The 18240-nt window shown below is 34.6% G+C and overlaps 3 protein-coding genes across 7 annotated transcripts in view; 1 reads left to right on the top strand and 2 right to left on the bottom strand.

Moving 5' to 3' along the window:
* Nucleotides 1-7775, bottom strand: part of LOC139768667 (pleckstrin homology domain-containing family G member 5) — a 125183-nt gene extending 117408 nt beyond the window's left edge. Inside the window, exons 1-4 of one of the 2 annotated variants that reach the window (XM_071699102.1) lie at nt 7547-7775; nt 7327-7411; nt 5214-5375; nt 1042-1130 (exon numbers count right to left, since the gene is read on the bottom strand). In XM_071699102.1, the coding sequence (XP_071555203.1) occupies nt 1042-1130; nt 5214-5349 (225 nt within the window). In that variant the 5' untranslated portion in view covers nt 5350-5375; nt 7327-7411; nt 7547-7775. The remainder of the gene's footprint in view (nt 1-1041; nt 1131-5213; nt 5376-7326; nt 7412-7546) is intronic. The other variant, XM_071699103.1, reaches the window with a different exon arrangement.
* Nucleotides 7776-8790: 1015 nt separating this feature from the next.
* LOC139768665 (uncharacterized) lies at nt 8791-11422 on the top strand. 4 transcript variants are annotated; one of them, XM_071699092.1, is made up of 8 exons: nt 8791-9008; nt 9745-9885; nt 9969-10086; nt 10183-10344; nt 10422-10655; nt 10726-10857; nt 10977-11149; nt 11241-11422. In XM_071699092.1, the coding sequence occupies exons 2-8, from the start codon at nt 9749-9751 to the stop codon at nt 11320-11322; spliced, it is 1038 nt and encodes a 345-aa protein (XP_071555193.1). In that variant the 5' UTR covers nt 8791-9008; nt 9745-9748; the 3' UTR covers nt 11323-11422. The 4 variants fall into 4 exon arrangements, with proteins under 4 accessions (XP_071555193.1, XP_071555195.1, XP_071555191.1 ...); XM_071699094.1 differs by having other exon boundaries at nt 8791-9019; XM_071699090.1 differs by having other exon boundaries at nt 8791-9121.
* LOC139768666 (uncharacterized) lies at nt 11318-13578 on the bottom strand. Its single transcript, XM_071699095.1, has 2 exons — nt 12533-13578; nt 11318-12130 (listed from the first exon to the last, which is right to left on the bottom strand). Exons 1-2 carry the CDS (start codon nt 12829-12831, stop codon nt 11614-11616), a joined length of 816 nt encoding a protein of 271 aa, XP_071555196.1. The 5' UTR covers nt 12832-13578; the 3' UTR covers nt 11318-11613.
* Between the last annotated feature and the right edge of the window lie 4662 nt (nt 13579-18240).

Below are 18240 nucleotides of genomic sequence, written 5' to 3'. Positions count from 1 at the left end.
CTTTTACTTTATCTCTTTTACTCAATCTTCCCTCGTTCATAACCCGGTTATTAAATTATCAGATCGTCTTTATTAAGCGTATCGTTTTATTTGACTCCGTAATGACTACATTATAGGTCTGGGGGCCGTTCTCTTTAATATACGCGATTAGGAAAGTTAACTATTCCTTAATAACGCGTAAATGTCTGATTATTTTTTATTGTTATGAGTTTCTGATTATTTTTTTATTATTACGGGATTAAGGTAAGTTAACTATTTCTTAATAGCGCGTAAATTCCTGATTATTTTTTATCGCTATAAGTTTTTGATTATTTCTTTATTATTATGGGGTTATAATAAGATGATTTTTTGTATTATGTTTAATTTATACATACGCGAAATATGTATATCGAACGACTCCAAACAGCGACGACCGAGGTAGAGTCGCGTTAATCTATACACGACTCGTAAGTTAGCATTTCGGACATACGTAGCTTACAGACGAGCTAACATGCATCATGGCATTACGTTAATGGACATATCATTACTCTCTGCCTCGATTTCTTGCACTATCGCATACACAACTCGGCTCTTTGTCGCTCGCGGTACGTCCTCTTGCCTCGCATACCCGCACATTCCCGGCGAATTAATTACTCATTTGTATTTCCCGTAATTTACGCAGTTATAAATGTGACCCCCCCCCCCCAACGAAAGTAGTGGATTAATTTTATTGCAATAAGGATAAAAAATTGCAAACTGCCTTACAAAAGTGTCAGCTATAATCTTGGTACAGGAAGTCTGTAATTGTAATTAAGAAAGCTCGAAACTCTCGAAAGTACTTTTCTCGGTTAACGCGACTTGCATCACTCGCAGTTAAAGTCGCAGCTAACATTAGTTGCTCAAAAATCGAATTAACTGATCTGCAGAATGCGTTTTTAAAATATTATACAATAATTGTGCGACATTCTGTTATGTAATTTTTACAAAAACAATGACATAATTATTTCAGACAATTGGCTGCTGTTATCATGTGAAATAAATTTCTTAATTCGCTGTACTTACCTTTTTGTAACGCGTTTTGCTACCTCCTCTTTTCTTTGCCGCAAAATGCCTTTTGTTGTCTGCAACGTGCATTCCTGCAAGCTCATCATCTGTAACATAAACAATCGAATTATATAATTTATATATTTTTACAAAGCCATTATTATACAAACAAAGTTATTATACAAGCTGTGATATCTGCATAGAAAAAGATAAAGAGAGAGAGGAGAGGAGATAAATTCAAACATTTTTCAATATCGCGACAAAATAAACATTTTTTATGATTGTAGTAATCATATCAATATGATGTAATAAGCGCGCTACGTATAGAAGAAATTAATTATGATCTATTTAGCTCAAGGTTGAAGCCTAGCACGAAGGCGAAGCGGCTAAGACGCGTAATTCAGTAGCGCAGTAGTATGATTAAGCGGACGTATCATAGTCCTTCGCGGGGTAAATCATTGCCCGCAGATTGAACCGACTTGGTATATATAGGCACGGTGTACACCGTCTATTTTTAAGGTGAGCCCACGGCGAAATGAGATCGATTATCGCGTCGGTCGGCAGGCATGCGAGGTAACTATTCGAGCCCTTCCTTCGGCATCAGGACCTTCGTCCCGATCGTGAGACGATAATTTCTAAATTAAGCTGCCGCGTCGCCACCCGATTCACGGAGCGCGCCTTTCCGTTTCGGCATCGTCACGTTATTAACGTTATATCCTGCCCATCTACCGATTGTATACACGCGGCTCAGATTGCGAGTTAAATCAGTGCAATATTTGCTTGGCTTTTATTGTCATCGAATTATTTTTAAAATTTACAAATTGCATTACATATTGCATCACGTATTGCGAATGACAGAAAAGCGGTGCACTAACAAGTGTTTCAAATAGATAAAAAATCTATCATCATTTTATTACCAGTATGCAGATGGGCTTGCATAAATCTTTTCCAATTAGTATGTAAAATTATTCATGACTCATAAGATACAATACGTTATCGAAAAAAATACCATTCGTAGAGAACGCGAAATACGCTACGATGAATAATGGAATGTTAAGGAGTGTGCACAACTTTCAGTGTGTATGTATAAAAAATGCAGCGACGCACTGTTAAAAAACGTTCGTACAGAGAAATGCTTTCTCGACAAATGGATCGTGCGGGAGTAGGAAGCTCGATCGAGAGCTTTAATACATATCGATCAGAGAGGCAGCAACATGTTCCTCTTCTCGTAAAGACAAAGGATAAAAGATATTTGGAGTATGCATATTATAACTGACTTTTCCTTTTGATATATGTGTTGTAAAGTTAATAAAACAAGATTTAGTTAATTAAGTGAATCAATTAAACAAAATTAATAAAGTAAAATTTACTTAACGTTAGTTTGACGAAAGTTTTATTCATTGTTAGTCTCTCTAGTAAAGTTTTCACAGACTCTCCAGTACATTTTAAATTAAAGTAAAATAAATAATGAACTGGTATTATTATCTTTCTTTATTTAGAAGCTCTTGTAAGATATCTGACTGAAATATTTCTCCTTTGTATATCTAAAAAAAGAAAATTATCTTAATTTACAACGTCATTATATAGTGGGGTCCGTGTGGTATAAGGGGAAAAATAGTCGAGTCTGATTCGGTAACGGCAGCTGTTGAATTGCTTTGTACAGTCGTGGTTTTCTCTAGACGAGAAAACAATACACAAAAAGAAAGATTGCAACGTTGTTTTAGTACAGGAAAAATATATATATGCTTGGGTTTTGTACATCCCATTGTATACTTAAGTAGCCTTAATGACATTTTAACGCTAAATCAATCGTTTGCCACACAAGTAATTTAATCTTGTTTAAATGCTTAAACTATTTATGCGATCAATACTACGAAAATTAAGATATACTTTCCACAAAAATTCATTACTGTTTATCGCGATTTTTAATTTTTCATAAATTATATTCGCTTTAACTGTATTTGACTATAGTCGTTATTCGCCTCATTAGAGCGAGCCTCGTCGAATGGAAAATGACCGGTGTTGAAGATCGCAGTTCCATAAACAAAATGTCATCTATTTTGGTTGACGTTGTCTCAAGTGTCGACTCGAATTTAACCTTTAATGTGTTCCCGCGTTCTTTACATAAATATTTAATACACCTTCCCGTGTGTGGCGTGCGCGATCTCAAGCCTCATAAGTTAAAAATTACCAAGTTTGAAAGAACTTGGGAATTCATTAATATTTAATCGATATAAATATCATAGATACTGGGATGACCGATTATTGCGCGCGATTATTATCATGTTCCTTGATGAGAGATCGAAGACACGCTGCTCAGACTTAATCTCTCCGATGATGGCGCATCGTCCGATAAGAGTTGTTTCGCATATTTTCAAAAAAGATAGAACACAAAAGTGATCACGCTAACGTTCAAAATATAAAGTGAATCAATAACAATTAGCCTTATAATAGCAATCAGCTCTATTTTTGAATCCTCTATTTTTAGTAAGCAAAAAATTTATCGAACAAAAAGTTAAATAGTAGAGAAGAGGCATAATGGTAGCTATTTATTGTTTCTTATAAATTTTTAGCTATTTATTGTTTCTAATAAATTACGTTTATGTAAAGAGTACAATACGAACTATTAAAGCAGGATTAATCATAACGTTGGTTGTTTAGTTACAAACTAATAATTTATCTTTGAATGGGTGTGATATTAATTTAAATTTCGAGCGATGTGTACTTTGATACACATGGATTACGATAAAAATATTCTACAAGTGACTGCGAGAAAAGATCTTGTCACGCACGACGCGGAGTCCAAAGCTTCCTACGCACAGATAAAATTCCCACAAAATCTATCGTCTTTCATCCTCGTTTGCGTAGTTCGACGTACCGTGGCCTTACGAAGAGTAGTTTTTTTTTTCTTTGCTTTTCTCTTTCTCTCTCTCCCTTTTGCTAGAAACATTGAACTACCAAAAATAAACGGCGCGCACAATACATCGATAACATCTTCTTTTATTACAGCCTAGATTATTGCAATCATGCGCGACCCTGGCTTATACGATAGCAGATTTTATCGTGGAGTAACATTTGGGAAGAACCTTGATACGATTTAAAGCGAAACCATGTGTGAGCATGCTCCAGATATCTGCAGCACACATACCCGCGCGCATATATACACGCATAATGTATGTCAAATGTTGATGACTAAGTATAAAAGGTAAACTATTTATCTTTGCTGTACAGCTGATTGTTAGTCACAAGAGAAACTAATACTGTATGTGTTTTATAAGAATTTAAATTTTATCTGTGTTTTTTTCGGCGCAGTGTACCATCTTTCCAAACTATACCAATTGATTAGATTCTTCTCGGCGCGTAAAATTATAAAATGCCTGTCGTTTGTGGCATTCTAATCGATTGTATTTTTTCATTTTCTGCTTACAACGTCTCCGAAGATTCGATCGATAATATGTTTTTTACTGTAATGATCGAGGATTCCTTCCGCGCGCGTAAAGTTCAATGCATTACTGTCGATTTCGTTATTTTTCTCACTTGACGGAAGAAAATCAGCTGAGTCATATGACTCGTGCCGGAAAAATGTTACAAACTTTTTTACTAGCGTGCTTATATAACTGATTCGTTTGTCACCATCGACAAATGATTTATGCCTTGACGATGATGATGTAAACGATGGCAAGACAACACGTACTATAACTTTGATAGTGTTCAAATCAAAGTGATAACTGATACTCTATCTTTATGTGACACGAATTCTCGATAAGCAGGACAATTCCCATTAAATATCTTAATGTGGAAGAAAAGTTAATATTTGTAGCCAAGAAAATATAATACATGTTAAATTTTCGAAAAGGCAAAAAATGATAAGAGACTAGGTCCAATACAAAAGTTTAGTAAATTTAGTAACCTTTAAAGAGTTTTTCTTTTATACAAAAAAAAGTACGCAGCAGTTTATTTACCCTTTCTGTTTCAAATGTTAATGAAGTATTAAAATGAGACGATATATGTGATTCAAAGGTGAAAGGTCTGCTCCTTTTCAAATGATTAAGGCAACGAATGCGTGTTCGACTTCGACGCATTAAGCGAGAAACCCAAGTCAAATACCCAGATTTCATGTCAGATTTTCCAAGCGAATGTAGAACGGAAAAAATTTAAGCGCAGATTATACGGTAGATAAATCGACGTACCTTGCTGACGGAGTAGGTTGTCCAAGCGAAGCAAAACCTCGTCTTTACTTTCCTGGAGACTTCCGGGTAGATCCGTACACACATCCGCCGCAACGATCCAATCCGCGTACCACTGCTTGCCTTTCTTCGTTGGCATGGTACTCGCCAATTACGTGTGGAAACCTAAAGCAAATTTAATATTAGTTAGGACAAATTATACAGAACGGAAAGCGCTTCCTAATTCGAACGTACTCGGTAAATTAATTATAGAGAACTTGGCTTTTGCTTTTTGTCCTCGGGAGTGACTCTACGGTAAACTAGGACGTAACAAAAAATTATTATTTCATTCATGCTACAAACATACAAACAAGCACGCATAAACACACGCATAAATACTTAATGTGACTTCATTGTCGGTGTCAAACACCGATTTTAAATATGCATTGGAGCATAATTAAATTATCGATCTAAATACCTACCCTAATATTTAGTCACAACTCAGCTCAATAAGCCACTGGAGTTCCTCGAATTATGTGTAAAAGTCACAAGAAAAGATATTTATATTTATGCCGCACGTTTAAAGCAAAATTTATGTTGAGAATGATAAAAATGCGAATTTACGATTCTCGGGAGATCGCGCTTCCACCGCGTTGGAAACGCGATATAAAAACGATGTAAAAAATATCGCTTGTACGTCGACGTTTTCCCGCTTTATATAATAACTAAAATGAAAACCAACTGGTACAAATATCGGGAGAAGTGTATACTGATATATATACATATACATAACTTTTGATAATACCCTTATATACACATATCGATTTATTGCTCTTTTACATTATTACTTTTTTATTAACTGAACATCGATATTGTCTAATCAATCAAATTACAATGCCATCCCAACATATATTTTACAAAAATAATTACCAGAAAATAGCGTGTACCTATAAATTCGGAATTATGTAATTAATTGCGATATAATATTAGCAGATATTTAATTTATCTCTTTTCTGTTCGTAATTTCTTTTGTGAGACGTACATCAAGAATAAATAAACTACAGATTTGATTTATTTCACAATATTGACGTTTGACAATATAAAAGTAATAAAATGATCGGTATATCAGTGTTACCGGAAAATCATATATTGCCGGTATTATGAAAATTTTATGTTGTATACCGGTATTTGGCCTCCTTTCGCCAGTATAATTAAAGACTTTCGGCGTTGCGGCTTTAAGCGGAATAAAGATATGCGCGCGCTGATGATATACACGTAATCGCCAACGAAATTCCGTATTCAGCCCTTGTTCCATATAGCGAAGCGCGATTCTCACGTTGGAAACAAATGAAACGCAAGGTCTCCCTTGATAAAACGCAAGGTCAACCTTTAGTCCTAAATCTCCGAAATGTCAATACCGTTTTACCGTCAACGGACGGCGGTTTCCCAGGCGCGACAGATAGCGCGATACCCGGCGTGAATCTATGACTTTGCGTAATTTAGTCAGGAAACGTCGCGCGATTCAGATTATCGCGATTATTCGTTCTCGGAGGGCATCGGGGCCAAGAAAGGGACACGCGATTTCCGGCCGCGCGCGGTGAAAAACGTGCTGAATTACATAGCACGTATCTGGCGTCCCGCGGGTCTCGCCGTATCGCATGTTCGAGCCGCGAGGATTAACGGCGCTCGTTTTTTTTCCTTTTTTAATTGCAACGTCGGAATGTCGACCCGCTTTTTCGAACGGCTCAATTATTGTCCGCGAGCCGGCCGGCCGGCCGGCGATTTCGCCGAGATTGTTCCTTGCGACGAGATTACAGGACTATCGAAACTCGCCAAACGCTCCTGTGCTTTTTAGATAAGCGGGGAAAGCCTCGCGTGCGGAAAATAGAGCTCTCGTTTGGAATGACTAGATGTTTGTCGATGCGCGCGCGCGTAATGATCGTGTACACATCAGCCGCATTGACGGTTTAATCCTATTCGTTCGTTTTATTTTCAAATTCCTTTACTTTACATGAACGAATAAATTAAACGCCGTCTCTCTCGCACAAACGTGACAGTCATCGTGGCATTAAAAATTATTTCATATGTATCGCACAAAATTGTGTTTAAATGTGTATCGATATATTGATCAATTTACTGGCATTAATATGTCGCAGAGATATCTCCCGCGGTGAGCTTTGCAGCCTTTGACGTGCTCCCCTTCCGTCAATCCGTTAGGCGCGCTACGAAAAAGAAACGGGTCATCACGCATCCTCCATATTCTTTTTATGCATGAAAATTTTCCATCGAAATCTTCGTGGAAAATCGCGCGGCTTTTCAAGCTGCGACTATACGTAAGGGAAAAAAATCTTACTTACGGGGAGGGGAATAGACGCAGCAGTGTGTCGTAGTGCGAGGACTGCGAGGTGCTGCCCTTTGCGTAGGAGAATCTCCGCGAGACGGCCGACCGCAATGCTGAACGCGCGACAGGAACGAGTGCACTGACCAGTGGCCTCTACCTTGGCTTTGGCTGCGGGTTCTCGGTGGCCCGAGGGCACAGGGCCCCCGACCGCTCGGGGGGGGGGGGGGGGTCCCCCTATTTATTACATAATCGCGCCGAGACGTCCGGTACATAACCCAGAAAACGGGCAGCGCCGAAATTACGGGGTCTTCGCACGACGCGACGAACGCGAGCGCGACAACGAAGTGACCACTGACCGCCGACCGGGAGACTCGGGCGCGCGAGTCTTTAACCCTGAAGTTGGCGGCGGACGCGCGAATTCGATATTATACTAACGGTCCGTTCCTCGCGGTAGCGCTTGATAGATGACGAGATAGATGATTAATATTAGACGTTGAAGGTTGAAGAGGAAAGGATGAGCGCAAAATGTTCAGCTACGAAGAGCGAACCTTAGAATAGAATAGAGGATAACAGTTAAATCCCGGATTAAATGGACCTCTCAAAATGCTGAGATAATAACTGAGTCTTACCGCTATAGAATACTAATACGTGGCGAGGGAAATATAAGAGATAGAAATATAAGATGATAGAATTTTCAAACATGGCAAATAATCGACATTACCCAATTCTTTTAATGCAGCTTCTTGAAATCGTTCAAAATAATTACGAGAGATAAGAAAAATGAGAAGAAATATGAGAACGTTGCAGAACGTTGTTAGTCATATAATTTTTTAAATTCTAAGATAAAATTAATATTATTGTCATGTGTATTATTATATCATATATGTATGATCGTCTTATATCATCATATACATTGTCATTGTTATAAATATTACTGTTATTACATTAATTACCCGAAAAAAAAATTTTAAACAAGACGCGGATTTATAAAAAAAAATACGATGTAGATTTAGTTCAAGGAAAAACAGCACTTTATTACATGCTAATAACAGTTAATTTCTATGTAAATAAAATTTATAAAATGGGAAAAATAGAGAGAGAAGAGAAATTTTTATGTAAATTTATCATCGATAAAGCAGCGCTTTGACAGATTTCCGTTTAATCAGTAACTGGTACATGGTAATAACGTGCTGTCGAACCAATTTACATTGTAAGATGGCAACACATCACGAGGCAATGTGTTACATAAGTCGTCGTCATCGACGATCAGTGCCCGAATAAATTCCACGTACGCATTTACTCCTTCACTCCACTCCTTTCGTTCAAAGAGCGATAACATAGTGCATACGTGATAACGTTCGATTAAAACCCGCTCACTTTGATGATAACAGCTCAATCTAGGTTTCATTGCCGTTGTGAGACGTGGTCATCGCAATAAAACCCCGTTATCAGTGCGATATCCGGGCACCAGTAAACACGTACGAAAACAGTGAGAAGATAACAAAATAACGTCGTGCTAACTCTTGTCACCGCGAATCGCTTGTGATCTATATTTTAAAGATTTTAAACCGATATATTGAAATATGTATCTGTGTGTAAATATACGTGATTGATATATAATTGTGCTATCTCATAATTATTCTTCAGCATTAGATATTGTTAGGATATTATTTTGTACCCTCATTACTGCACGTTTATTGTATGATGTTTTTATATTTTTGAACATCCATTTCTCTTTTCTCTAATACAAGTAAAATTATTGTTACTAGCTGGTAATTGTCCCTAAAGCGCTGTAATTACTTTTATCGAGCATAAATGTGTAACGTTTATTACGTACTATTTTTATTGAGACTTTATAATAGAATTAAAATAATGATAGAATAAGATATTTAATATTCTGTATATGTTAAAGTTTATATATAAAATAATATAATATTAAATATTTTTTATTCCATTATTACTTTACTATTATTTTATTTTATATAATTAAAATAAACTATAATAAATATTAAATATTTATTCCATCGTAATTTTATCTACTATATATCATTATTTTCATATACAAGCAATGTCAGAAAAAAGTATACCCGTCTCTAAAAGAACTCTCAAATTTAAAGAAAAATTTCGGTATTTTTAATATCGGAAATGGAGAGCCCTCGGAATCATATCAATATTAATCTTTCTTTATCGCATTATTCATCATAATATTTTCAGAGATATGTTTCCTCCAACCTATGTCGAGGGTTTTCACGACCCTGAAGCAGTAAAATCTATGAAGTACAAAGAGCTTGGGAAAACGGGGCTGCTTGTAAGCAAATTATCTTTCGGCTCCGGTCCGCTCGGCTGTCATTACGGGTAAAATTGTTTATTGCTCGCGCGAGTATTATATTTAACGACACGATAATAGTAATTTTTACATAATTACATTGTTACTGCAGCACGTATGACGAGACGGACGCTATCCAAGCTGTACGTGAAGCAATAAGACAAGGCATTAATTATATCGATACAGCACCGTGGTACGGCCAAGGTCGTTCCGAGGCAACACTCGGCAAGGTGTGCAAAACTTGATTAAGATTATATAAATTTCTTTTTCGTACATCGATTTTTCGTGCTGGGCAACTGATGTCTTATTTCGCATATTTATAATAGGCATTAAAGGGCATTCCTCGCGCAGCTTACTACCTCGCGACGAAAGTTGGCAGATACGAGTTAGATTATGACAATATGTTCGATTTTACTGTCGAGAAAACTCGGAAGAGTTTCAAGAAGAGTCTGGAACTGCTGGGAGTGGATTACGTCGATGTTATTCAGGTAAGATATTGCACTCAACGAGTCAACATTAGTAAAAATCTAATAAAACAATGAAATATCTGAGATCAAACTTGCAGGTTCACGATATCGAATTTGCACCCTCATTAGATGTAATAGTCACGCAAACCTTACCGGAGCTATCAAAGTACGTGGCCGAGGGCAAAGCCAGGCATATAGGTGTAACCGGGTACCCGGTGTCCGTACTGAAAGAATGCGTCGAAAAAAGTAACATAAATATAGCCAGTGTGTTGAGTTACTCGAGACTCACTCTCATCGACGACACTTTGTTGGAATACGTTCCATTCTTCAAAGTGCGTAATCTCATTCGTGTCGCGTAACGCCGCAGATTTAATTATAATTTCATTAATTGTCGACTTGTAGAAGCATAAGATCGGTCTAATTAATGCCGCAACACCATGTATGGGTCTCCTAACGAATAATGGCCCACCGAGCTGGCATCCAGCCTCTGACGAGACAAAGAAACAATGCGCGAATGCTGCGCAATATTGCAAGGTTCGTTAACAATAGAGACGTCAATTAAAACAATGCATTGTTGTACAACTGTGGTACATTGATGAGATATTCGAATTTAGTTGTGCAAAAATATGACGTTATAATAAAAAATAACGCAGGAACATGACGTGGAACTCGGCAAACTAGCGATATGGCACTCCATGCAATATACGGATATAGACACCAATTTAGTTGGAATACAGAACACAAAGCAGTTGCAGATGAATCTGGATGTGATGCGAAACGGCATTACGGAAAAAGAAAAAGCACTGCTGCAAGAAATTCAAGAAACGTAAGTTTCTTTAAACATTTCTTTTGCAACGTATTTTCATTTTTCTTTAATTCACTCTGTGAACACTCAAACCGGGATGGAATTGTTTTAGGTTTCTGTCGACAGTGAAGAATCAGCACTGGGAAGGTAAAGAAATCTGTGCGTACCGAGAAGCCACCAAGAAGAACATATGAGAAAAATATACTTTTATTTCCGCCGTTTTATATATCATTTATAGAATTCTATGATGTATACAACATTTGGAATACCTAACAAACATTTCGTAAAAAATAATACCTCTCCTACGTTTAATACCCTTCCATTGGTTAATATAAAATTTGGATAATACTAAGCGTATCAATCAAGTAGATATCACTATTTGGTTCGAGCACTTTGTTTCGCAGGGAACACAGTATCAGTCAATCAGTCTCATTCGTTTTTCAAAAGATTCGTTATCTCAATTAGCGCACTACGAAAACCTATCGTTAGAATTGATTTAAAAACTCTTTTTGAAAGTCCATCCCAGATATGTAATCATCTTCAGTAGGTTTGATCCGGTACGTTAACTCGTACATTAATATCGTTATACATGAACCTAGGATAGACTTGTGGTAAATTTGTTTAAGTTCAAATCCTTTTTTAAGGCACAGTTCCCTACCCTCTTCGGTATATTCGGAAGCTACTATGTTAGCGCAGCTGTACCCTGCGTCGATTGCGAATTGCACAGCAATATTGAGCAGGCACGATGCTATACCTTTTCTCTGATATTGCTCATGCACACACAGCCTCTTTATCCACGCGCTTCTATCTGACCGGTAACTTTTGCACAAAGCGACAGTTCCCACTATCTTCTTGGCCTGCGAGGGGACGCTTATGTTGGCTTGGCAAAACTGTTCTTCCGTCATTATGGTATAATGAACCTCTTTAGGATGTCGCGTCATCAAGTGAGGTTCAAACGCTTCGGCGACCCAGAAGCGAGAAAAGGCGTTCGACATGTAAAGTCTGTGGGCAAGAATATCGAAACGTTAGATCATCTCTAGAAGGCTGTCGTTAACAAACTGACTGCCAAATATGAGTTAACTGGTATTTGGCGATTTGGCCCATTATATCATCTTATTATCAAACTTATTCATTGTCTTAATTTTTATATATTATATTTTGGGTTTTGAATAATTTAACATGCATAATTCAAATTGGCATCAGGGACATTTTTCCCAAATATGGCTTGGCAGTCAACGTGTTAAACCAAAAGTTCCATGAATATAGGGTCTGTTTTCTATTGCTGAACTGGCTGCACTAGTTCAGAGTTTATCTTCTTTACTCCACATTGGAAGAAAAAAAATGAACTCTGAACCAGTGCAGCTAGTTCAGCAATAAAAAAACAGATCCATATACAATGAATACCTTGGAATATTAGCCACCTCCTCGTTGATCTCCGTTAGCTTTGCGGCGAAGCTGACGTATGTGCCGACGTACATAAGTACGACGACCACAGGCACAACCAAGAGGCAGACGGTCAGCGGCATCCCGAAGAAGATGAACATTATCGCGGACAACAGAATCATCAGCTGGAAAGTTACCTCCTTGAACAGCATCCCGCAGAACGTGGCAACCAGGGAAGACATCACGCTGTCTCTGATCAACTTCGTGCAACCGGTCTCGTCGCCCGGCTTGAAGGCGCGCACGATTACGATGTGGCTCATTATCGAGGAATACCTTCATACACGCTGTTATAACACGTGTTTACTTCTACAGACGCGCTTGGCCATCTTATTTATCCCGAAAATAACGTCTCCATCGTTCACTACCACCGCTACTTGGAGGTTAGGTTAGGAAGAGCCTCGAACACCTTCCTCGAGGATGAGACACGAAAGTCCGCTCCGTACTCTCCGTATTCCGTATCCGTAGTTGACTCAAAACTCAAAACAACTCAAAATATGTCGCATCCCCCTACGGAAAAGAGCGCCTCGACTCGCTCTGTCGCTTTAATTCTTGTTACCGAGATACCGATCGAGCTGACCGAAAGTTCACTACCTTTTCAATGATGGATATTTTTTTTTATTTTTTAGAATCAATTACCTTTCCGAAACTCTTTTACCTTATGATATTTGTTTACTTTCCTTTTTTTTACTTTAATTAGACATCACAGACGCGCGCTATTTTTTTATTATATTTTTCTTGGGGTCATGCCTATAGTCAGGAAGCCGAAAAATAGGTAATTTTTGAGAATTTTTTTTGCATAAACTATAAGACTTGTTTAAAATTGGGTTGGTCTATGTGAGAGAATATATTTTGATGAATGTAACATAATTTTTTTAATAAAAAATATTAATAATTAAAAAAGATACGAGGCCATCCTCCTGAAGGTCCTTTTAAAAAACTGGTTTTGCGGTGACCACTGCTGCTCGGATCTGGATCATCTGAAATCAAAAATGCGAAAAGATTTATTTAATATATTAAAGTATCTAGTGAGTGAACGAACACACACACACACACACACAGTTTTTCGAAATATTGATTTGAGACAAAATGGCGGACGTTCAAAGTTAAAGTTTTGATTTTCGATAAAAATATCGCTCGTTTTTCGTCAAGAAAAAAAAACTATGCATCTAAAAAAAAATTCCTTCGTTCAATCACTATAGATACTTTAATATATTAAATAAATCTTTTCGCATTTTTGATTTCAGATGATCCAGATCCGAGCAGCAGTGGTCACCGCAAAACCAGTTTTTTAAAAGGGCCTTCAGGAGGATGGCCGTATCTTTTTTAATTATTAATATTTTTTATTAAAATAATTATGTTACATTCATAAAAATATATTCTCTCACATAGACCAACCCAATTTTAAACAAGTCTTATAGTTTATGCAAAAAAAATTCTCAAAAATCACCTATTTTTCGGCTTCCTGACTAGACATGACCCCTTAATGTATTGTTTAACATTAATTTAATTACAATTTATAAATCAATCGTACAAATGTTTTATCAAAGCATTTTAATAAAATATATTTAGTTTAACTATTAATTTCAAAATGTTAGTTTAAATATCTTCCGACATGTGACCTGTTTCTATCTAATTTCATCCGATAAAAATAGGTCAACCTAGAGGCCCTCCCCCACCCCCGCCGATTCTGATCGGCGGTCCTCTTTTATTTACAATACATTTTTTTTACATTTTTATCATCATACATTTATACATTTATTTTATTTCTCTTACAATTTATTTTGCAACATACATATACAACATTATAAAAGAGTTACAATATAAAATTGAAAATATAATATAAAATAAAATTATATACAATATTTCTTTTTGACATAAAATGATATGCAACATTCGGTATGCGTACAATAACACAAAATTCTCGCAATGTAAAACGTGATTATTATGTACATAACATTTCTCATTAATTATTAAATCACAGTTTCAAAGTTAGTTTTATTTATGTGAGACACTACGATCAAAAAGATTGTTAATAAATTTATTACTTATGTCTCTCAATCAAGGAAAATGTTAATTATTGGCATACTATATTATATTTTGCGAGATTTAAAGAAAATGATCAGTACCCAAAAAAAATAGAAAAAATTTCGGTCTAAGGCAATGATCAAACTGAAAAATACGCGACGAATAAAACGACTTCGAGTTTAATCCCGATATATGTAATTTTTATAATACTTGGTACAACACGCATGTTTTACTTTCAACAGAAGACTGTATATTATATCTATATATATAGATATAACGGCAACTTCCTCATAGGTAAACACCTAATATTTGCCATAATAGTGATTTTTAATACAAAATTTTGAGTGAAAGATCTCCCGAATATATCAACAATTTTTTAGTAAATAAGAACTACCAATGTTTTAAAGTTAAGTTTTAAAAAATTCACCAAACACGTCATGATTTTCATCTTATTATACGCATCCGATTACATAATAAATATTACATTATTTCCATATTTTTTATATACATATACAATTAGCAATTATATATTGATTTGATGTAAACAATAAATGTACAATTTAATTAAATAATATTTACATAATATTTACAATAAAATAGAGTTTAATACAATGTCTGTAAAATTTGTATTATTTAATATAAAATATAATTTTTAATATATTAAATAATTTTTAATTAAAAATTATTCAATATAAAAATTAGTATTATTTAACATACTTTTTGAGTTGTTATTATTAAAAATATAGTAATAAGAAATATAATTAAATTTATTATTATTATACTCTTAAATTTTTACTATTACTTTGTCTAAAATTGTTTAAACTATCGAATTACATCCCCTTGTCCCTGCCTACCCGAATCCCTACCTATACCTATATACCTATGCCTACCCGTATCCCTACCTATACCTAATATACCTATATGCCTACCCGTATCCCTATACTGAGAAAAAAGTTGTTAACTTGACGAAATGCGTTCAACTGATTACTATTTTTTAAATTGAAATATTTAAGTATTTAAATTAAATATGATATATTAAATCTAACATAATTTGATTTAAATACTTGAATATATCAATTTAAAAAATGGTAATCAGTTGAACGCATTTAATCAAGTTAACAACTTTTTTTCTCAGTGTACCTACCCGTATTTCGATCTATAGTCCTATACCTATCCATTTCCCTACCTACCCGTATTACAATCTATAAATCTAATACCGCGACATGATTTATGAGGGACCTGATTGGGGGTTTTAAAACGCGCGCGATTGTGTGGGATTTATAATTAGGGTTTTTCCAATCTCACTCATATGCAAGGAAATATAAAAAGAAAGTAGCCCTACTTTGAGCAAATTAACAGATATAAGATCAAACCATTTTATACACACATAAAACTAATTATTCTACAACCGAGGAAAGCACTTACTTCTTTTATTTTATTTCTTTTAAGTAAGTTTTTTTACAACAAATAATATTTTCTTACTTCTTTAAAAACCAGAATATTGTTTTGAGTAAATGTAATACTTACAATGACTTTATGACAGATTTGCGGATTAAGTATTTGATAAGGTTAAGTATCCGCAAATCTACCATAAAGTCATTGTAATAAGTATTACATTTACTCAAAAAACATTATTCTAGCTTTTCAAAGACTTGTGTCAAGATATTTAAAAACTATTAGTAAGAAAATATTCTTTGTTGTAAAAAAACTTACTTAAAATAAATAAAATAAAAGAATTAAGTAAGTGTTTTCTTATGTAGAATGATTATTTTTCTCTGTGTATGTTACCTTATGTATTGTGATCCATTGTGGTCAATACATGTTGACCACTTACCTTTGTCGTATACAATCTTCTTTCTTCGGGCCAGATCGGACCTACCTATGTCTCCTGGCCATATACAATCTGGTCGCATTTCGACCAGATCAATAGGAAGGAAAAAAATACCTTCCATTGTGTTAGATCATTATCATGACCAACAGATAACATTACGTTCGGTTCGGATTATAAGCGAGCATCGATTGTATCGAAAAATGCACACCGAGAAGTTAATTTACAAAAGAATATCAAAATTCGTAAAAATTAACTGCACGACATTGATAAAAAATATTTCTATTATTTGTTCCGTTATGTACGTGAGAATGCGGATTTACCGTTTCTTTGTGACCCGTGCTTTTAATTTAGAATTGTAATTAACTATAGAAAAAATTTTATTTTGTGTTGTATGAATATTAATCTCAATTATATTTCGCGAAATATTGAAATTTATAATGTTGGTGAAATTAAAAAATTGATAATAAAAAATTTCTTAGTGCAAAAACCGACCGCAAAAACCGACCGCGAAAATATGAAGATGCGTAACTGCAGTGCATATTGTTCATGCAGTACGCATCTTGAAAATGTATCAATTAAGATGTATACAGAATAAATGACGTGAGATCCAAAAAAAGAAACTTTTCGCACAATTATTATTATAATTAGATATTACAATTAATGAATAATCGCGTTGTTATAATTAAATAATACTTATATACAAATCTTTATAAACATTTATACATATATCGATATAAATATATTTCGTTATACGTTTCATTTTCTATATCAAAATTATTTTTGATACATTTATATATATTACTACAAAATTGAATATATAATTGTACTATACGGTCAATTCTAAAGTAATTTAAAAGTTTCAGCGTTTCTCAACAGAATATTTACAATCTCATGTCATATATCACGTATACTTGACTGGCATAAAGCCAATTTCTTAATCAAAAATAGATGGATAGGCTACAAAAAATTAAGGTAAAATCGGTGCTTTTTTAAAATAAATTTTAATAATTAATAACCATTATCGCGCTTTATATAAAATAAGTTGCATAATAAAATAAAAATATTTCTTATTCTTTTTATTCATTATATATCTGTATATTATTTTTTTGCATCGATTTATATAATATTTAATCTTGGATAAATATATGGGAAGGAATAGATGGGTATAAATAACACATCCTAACTAATTCATAATTTTTCCCTATCTACAAATATTTTTTTTGTAACACCTAACACAATATTTTGCTTACTCTTATCTCTTTTGTAAAAAAAAAATAATTTTATAAAAAAATCTAAATAAAAAATTTATATTTTTAAAATCATTACTTTAATTGTAAGTAGAATTAATTTATGTAACAAAAATTTTGAAAATTTAATTTATCATGTACTTTACTCATTCAAATTCACGAAATTAAATTCTGATTCAATACAATATTTTGTTGCATATTTTAATTAACATTTAAAATTTTATTAGAATTTATTTACATAAAACGCGATAGTTCGTCAACATAATTTAGTAAACGATAAAATGAGCTTTTTACAAGCTCAGTGCGTGCGAAATGTGCGAGTATTTCCTCCAGCACAATCGCAAATACATGCATCAATAAACAGGTGACACCAAGATTAAATATTTCCCATAATCAGTTTTAGCCCATCAATTTTAAGGCAACGGATCTACGAGATGTAATAAATTTATACTATAATTTATTTTTATAATTTGACATGTATCGAGATACATTTGCATATATTTACTTAATCGTAGATTCGTTGCCTTAGTAAACAAAAAAATTCTGACTCACCAACCCGATGCGCA

This window comes from Temnothorax nylanderi, unplaced genomic scaffold (genome assembly GCF_030848795.1).
Source record: "Temnothorax nylanderi isolate EJ_2023f unplaced genomic scaffold, tnyl_v1.0 TNYL_tig0017_pilon, whole genome shotgun sequence".
Taxonomy (NCBI): Eukaryota; Metazoa; Arthropoda; class Insecta; order Hymenoptera; family Formicidae; genus Temnothorax; species Temnothorax nylanderi.
The sequence above is the reverse complement of the archived record's forward strand: the minus strand, read 5'-3'. Positions and strand labels throughout refer to the sequence as shown.

Bases quoted from the DNA above. Each gene is read 5' to 3' on its own strand.
- LOC139768665 (XM_071699090.1), top strand. The intron at 10,087-10,182 runs GTGTGCAAAACT...TATTTATAATAG, and splicing joins CCGAGGCAACACTCGGCAAG to GCATTAAAGGGCATTCCTCG. The intron at 11,150-11,240 runs GTAAGTTTCTTT...GAATTGTTTTAG, and splicing joins CTGCAAGAAATTCAAGAAAC to GTTTCTGTCGACAGTGAAGA.
- LOC139768666 (XM_071699095.1), bottom strand. From the start codon at position 12,831: ATGAGCCACATCGTAATCGTGCGCGCCTTCAAGCCGGGCGACGAGACC. The intron at 12,131-12,532 runs GTATTCATTGTA...TCTTGCCCACAG, and splicing joins GAGGTGGCTAATATTCCAAG to ACTTTACATGTCGAACGCCT.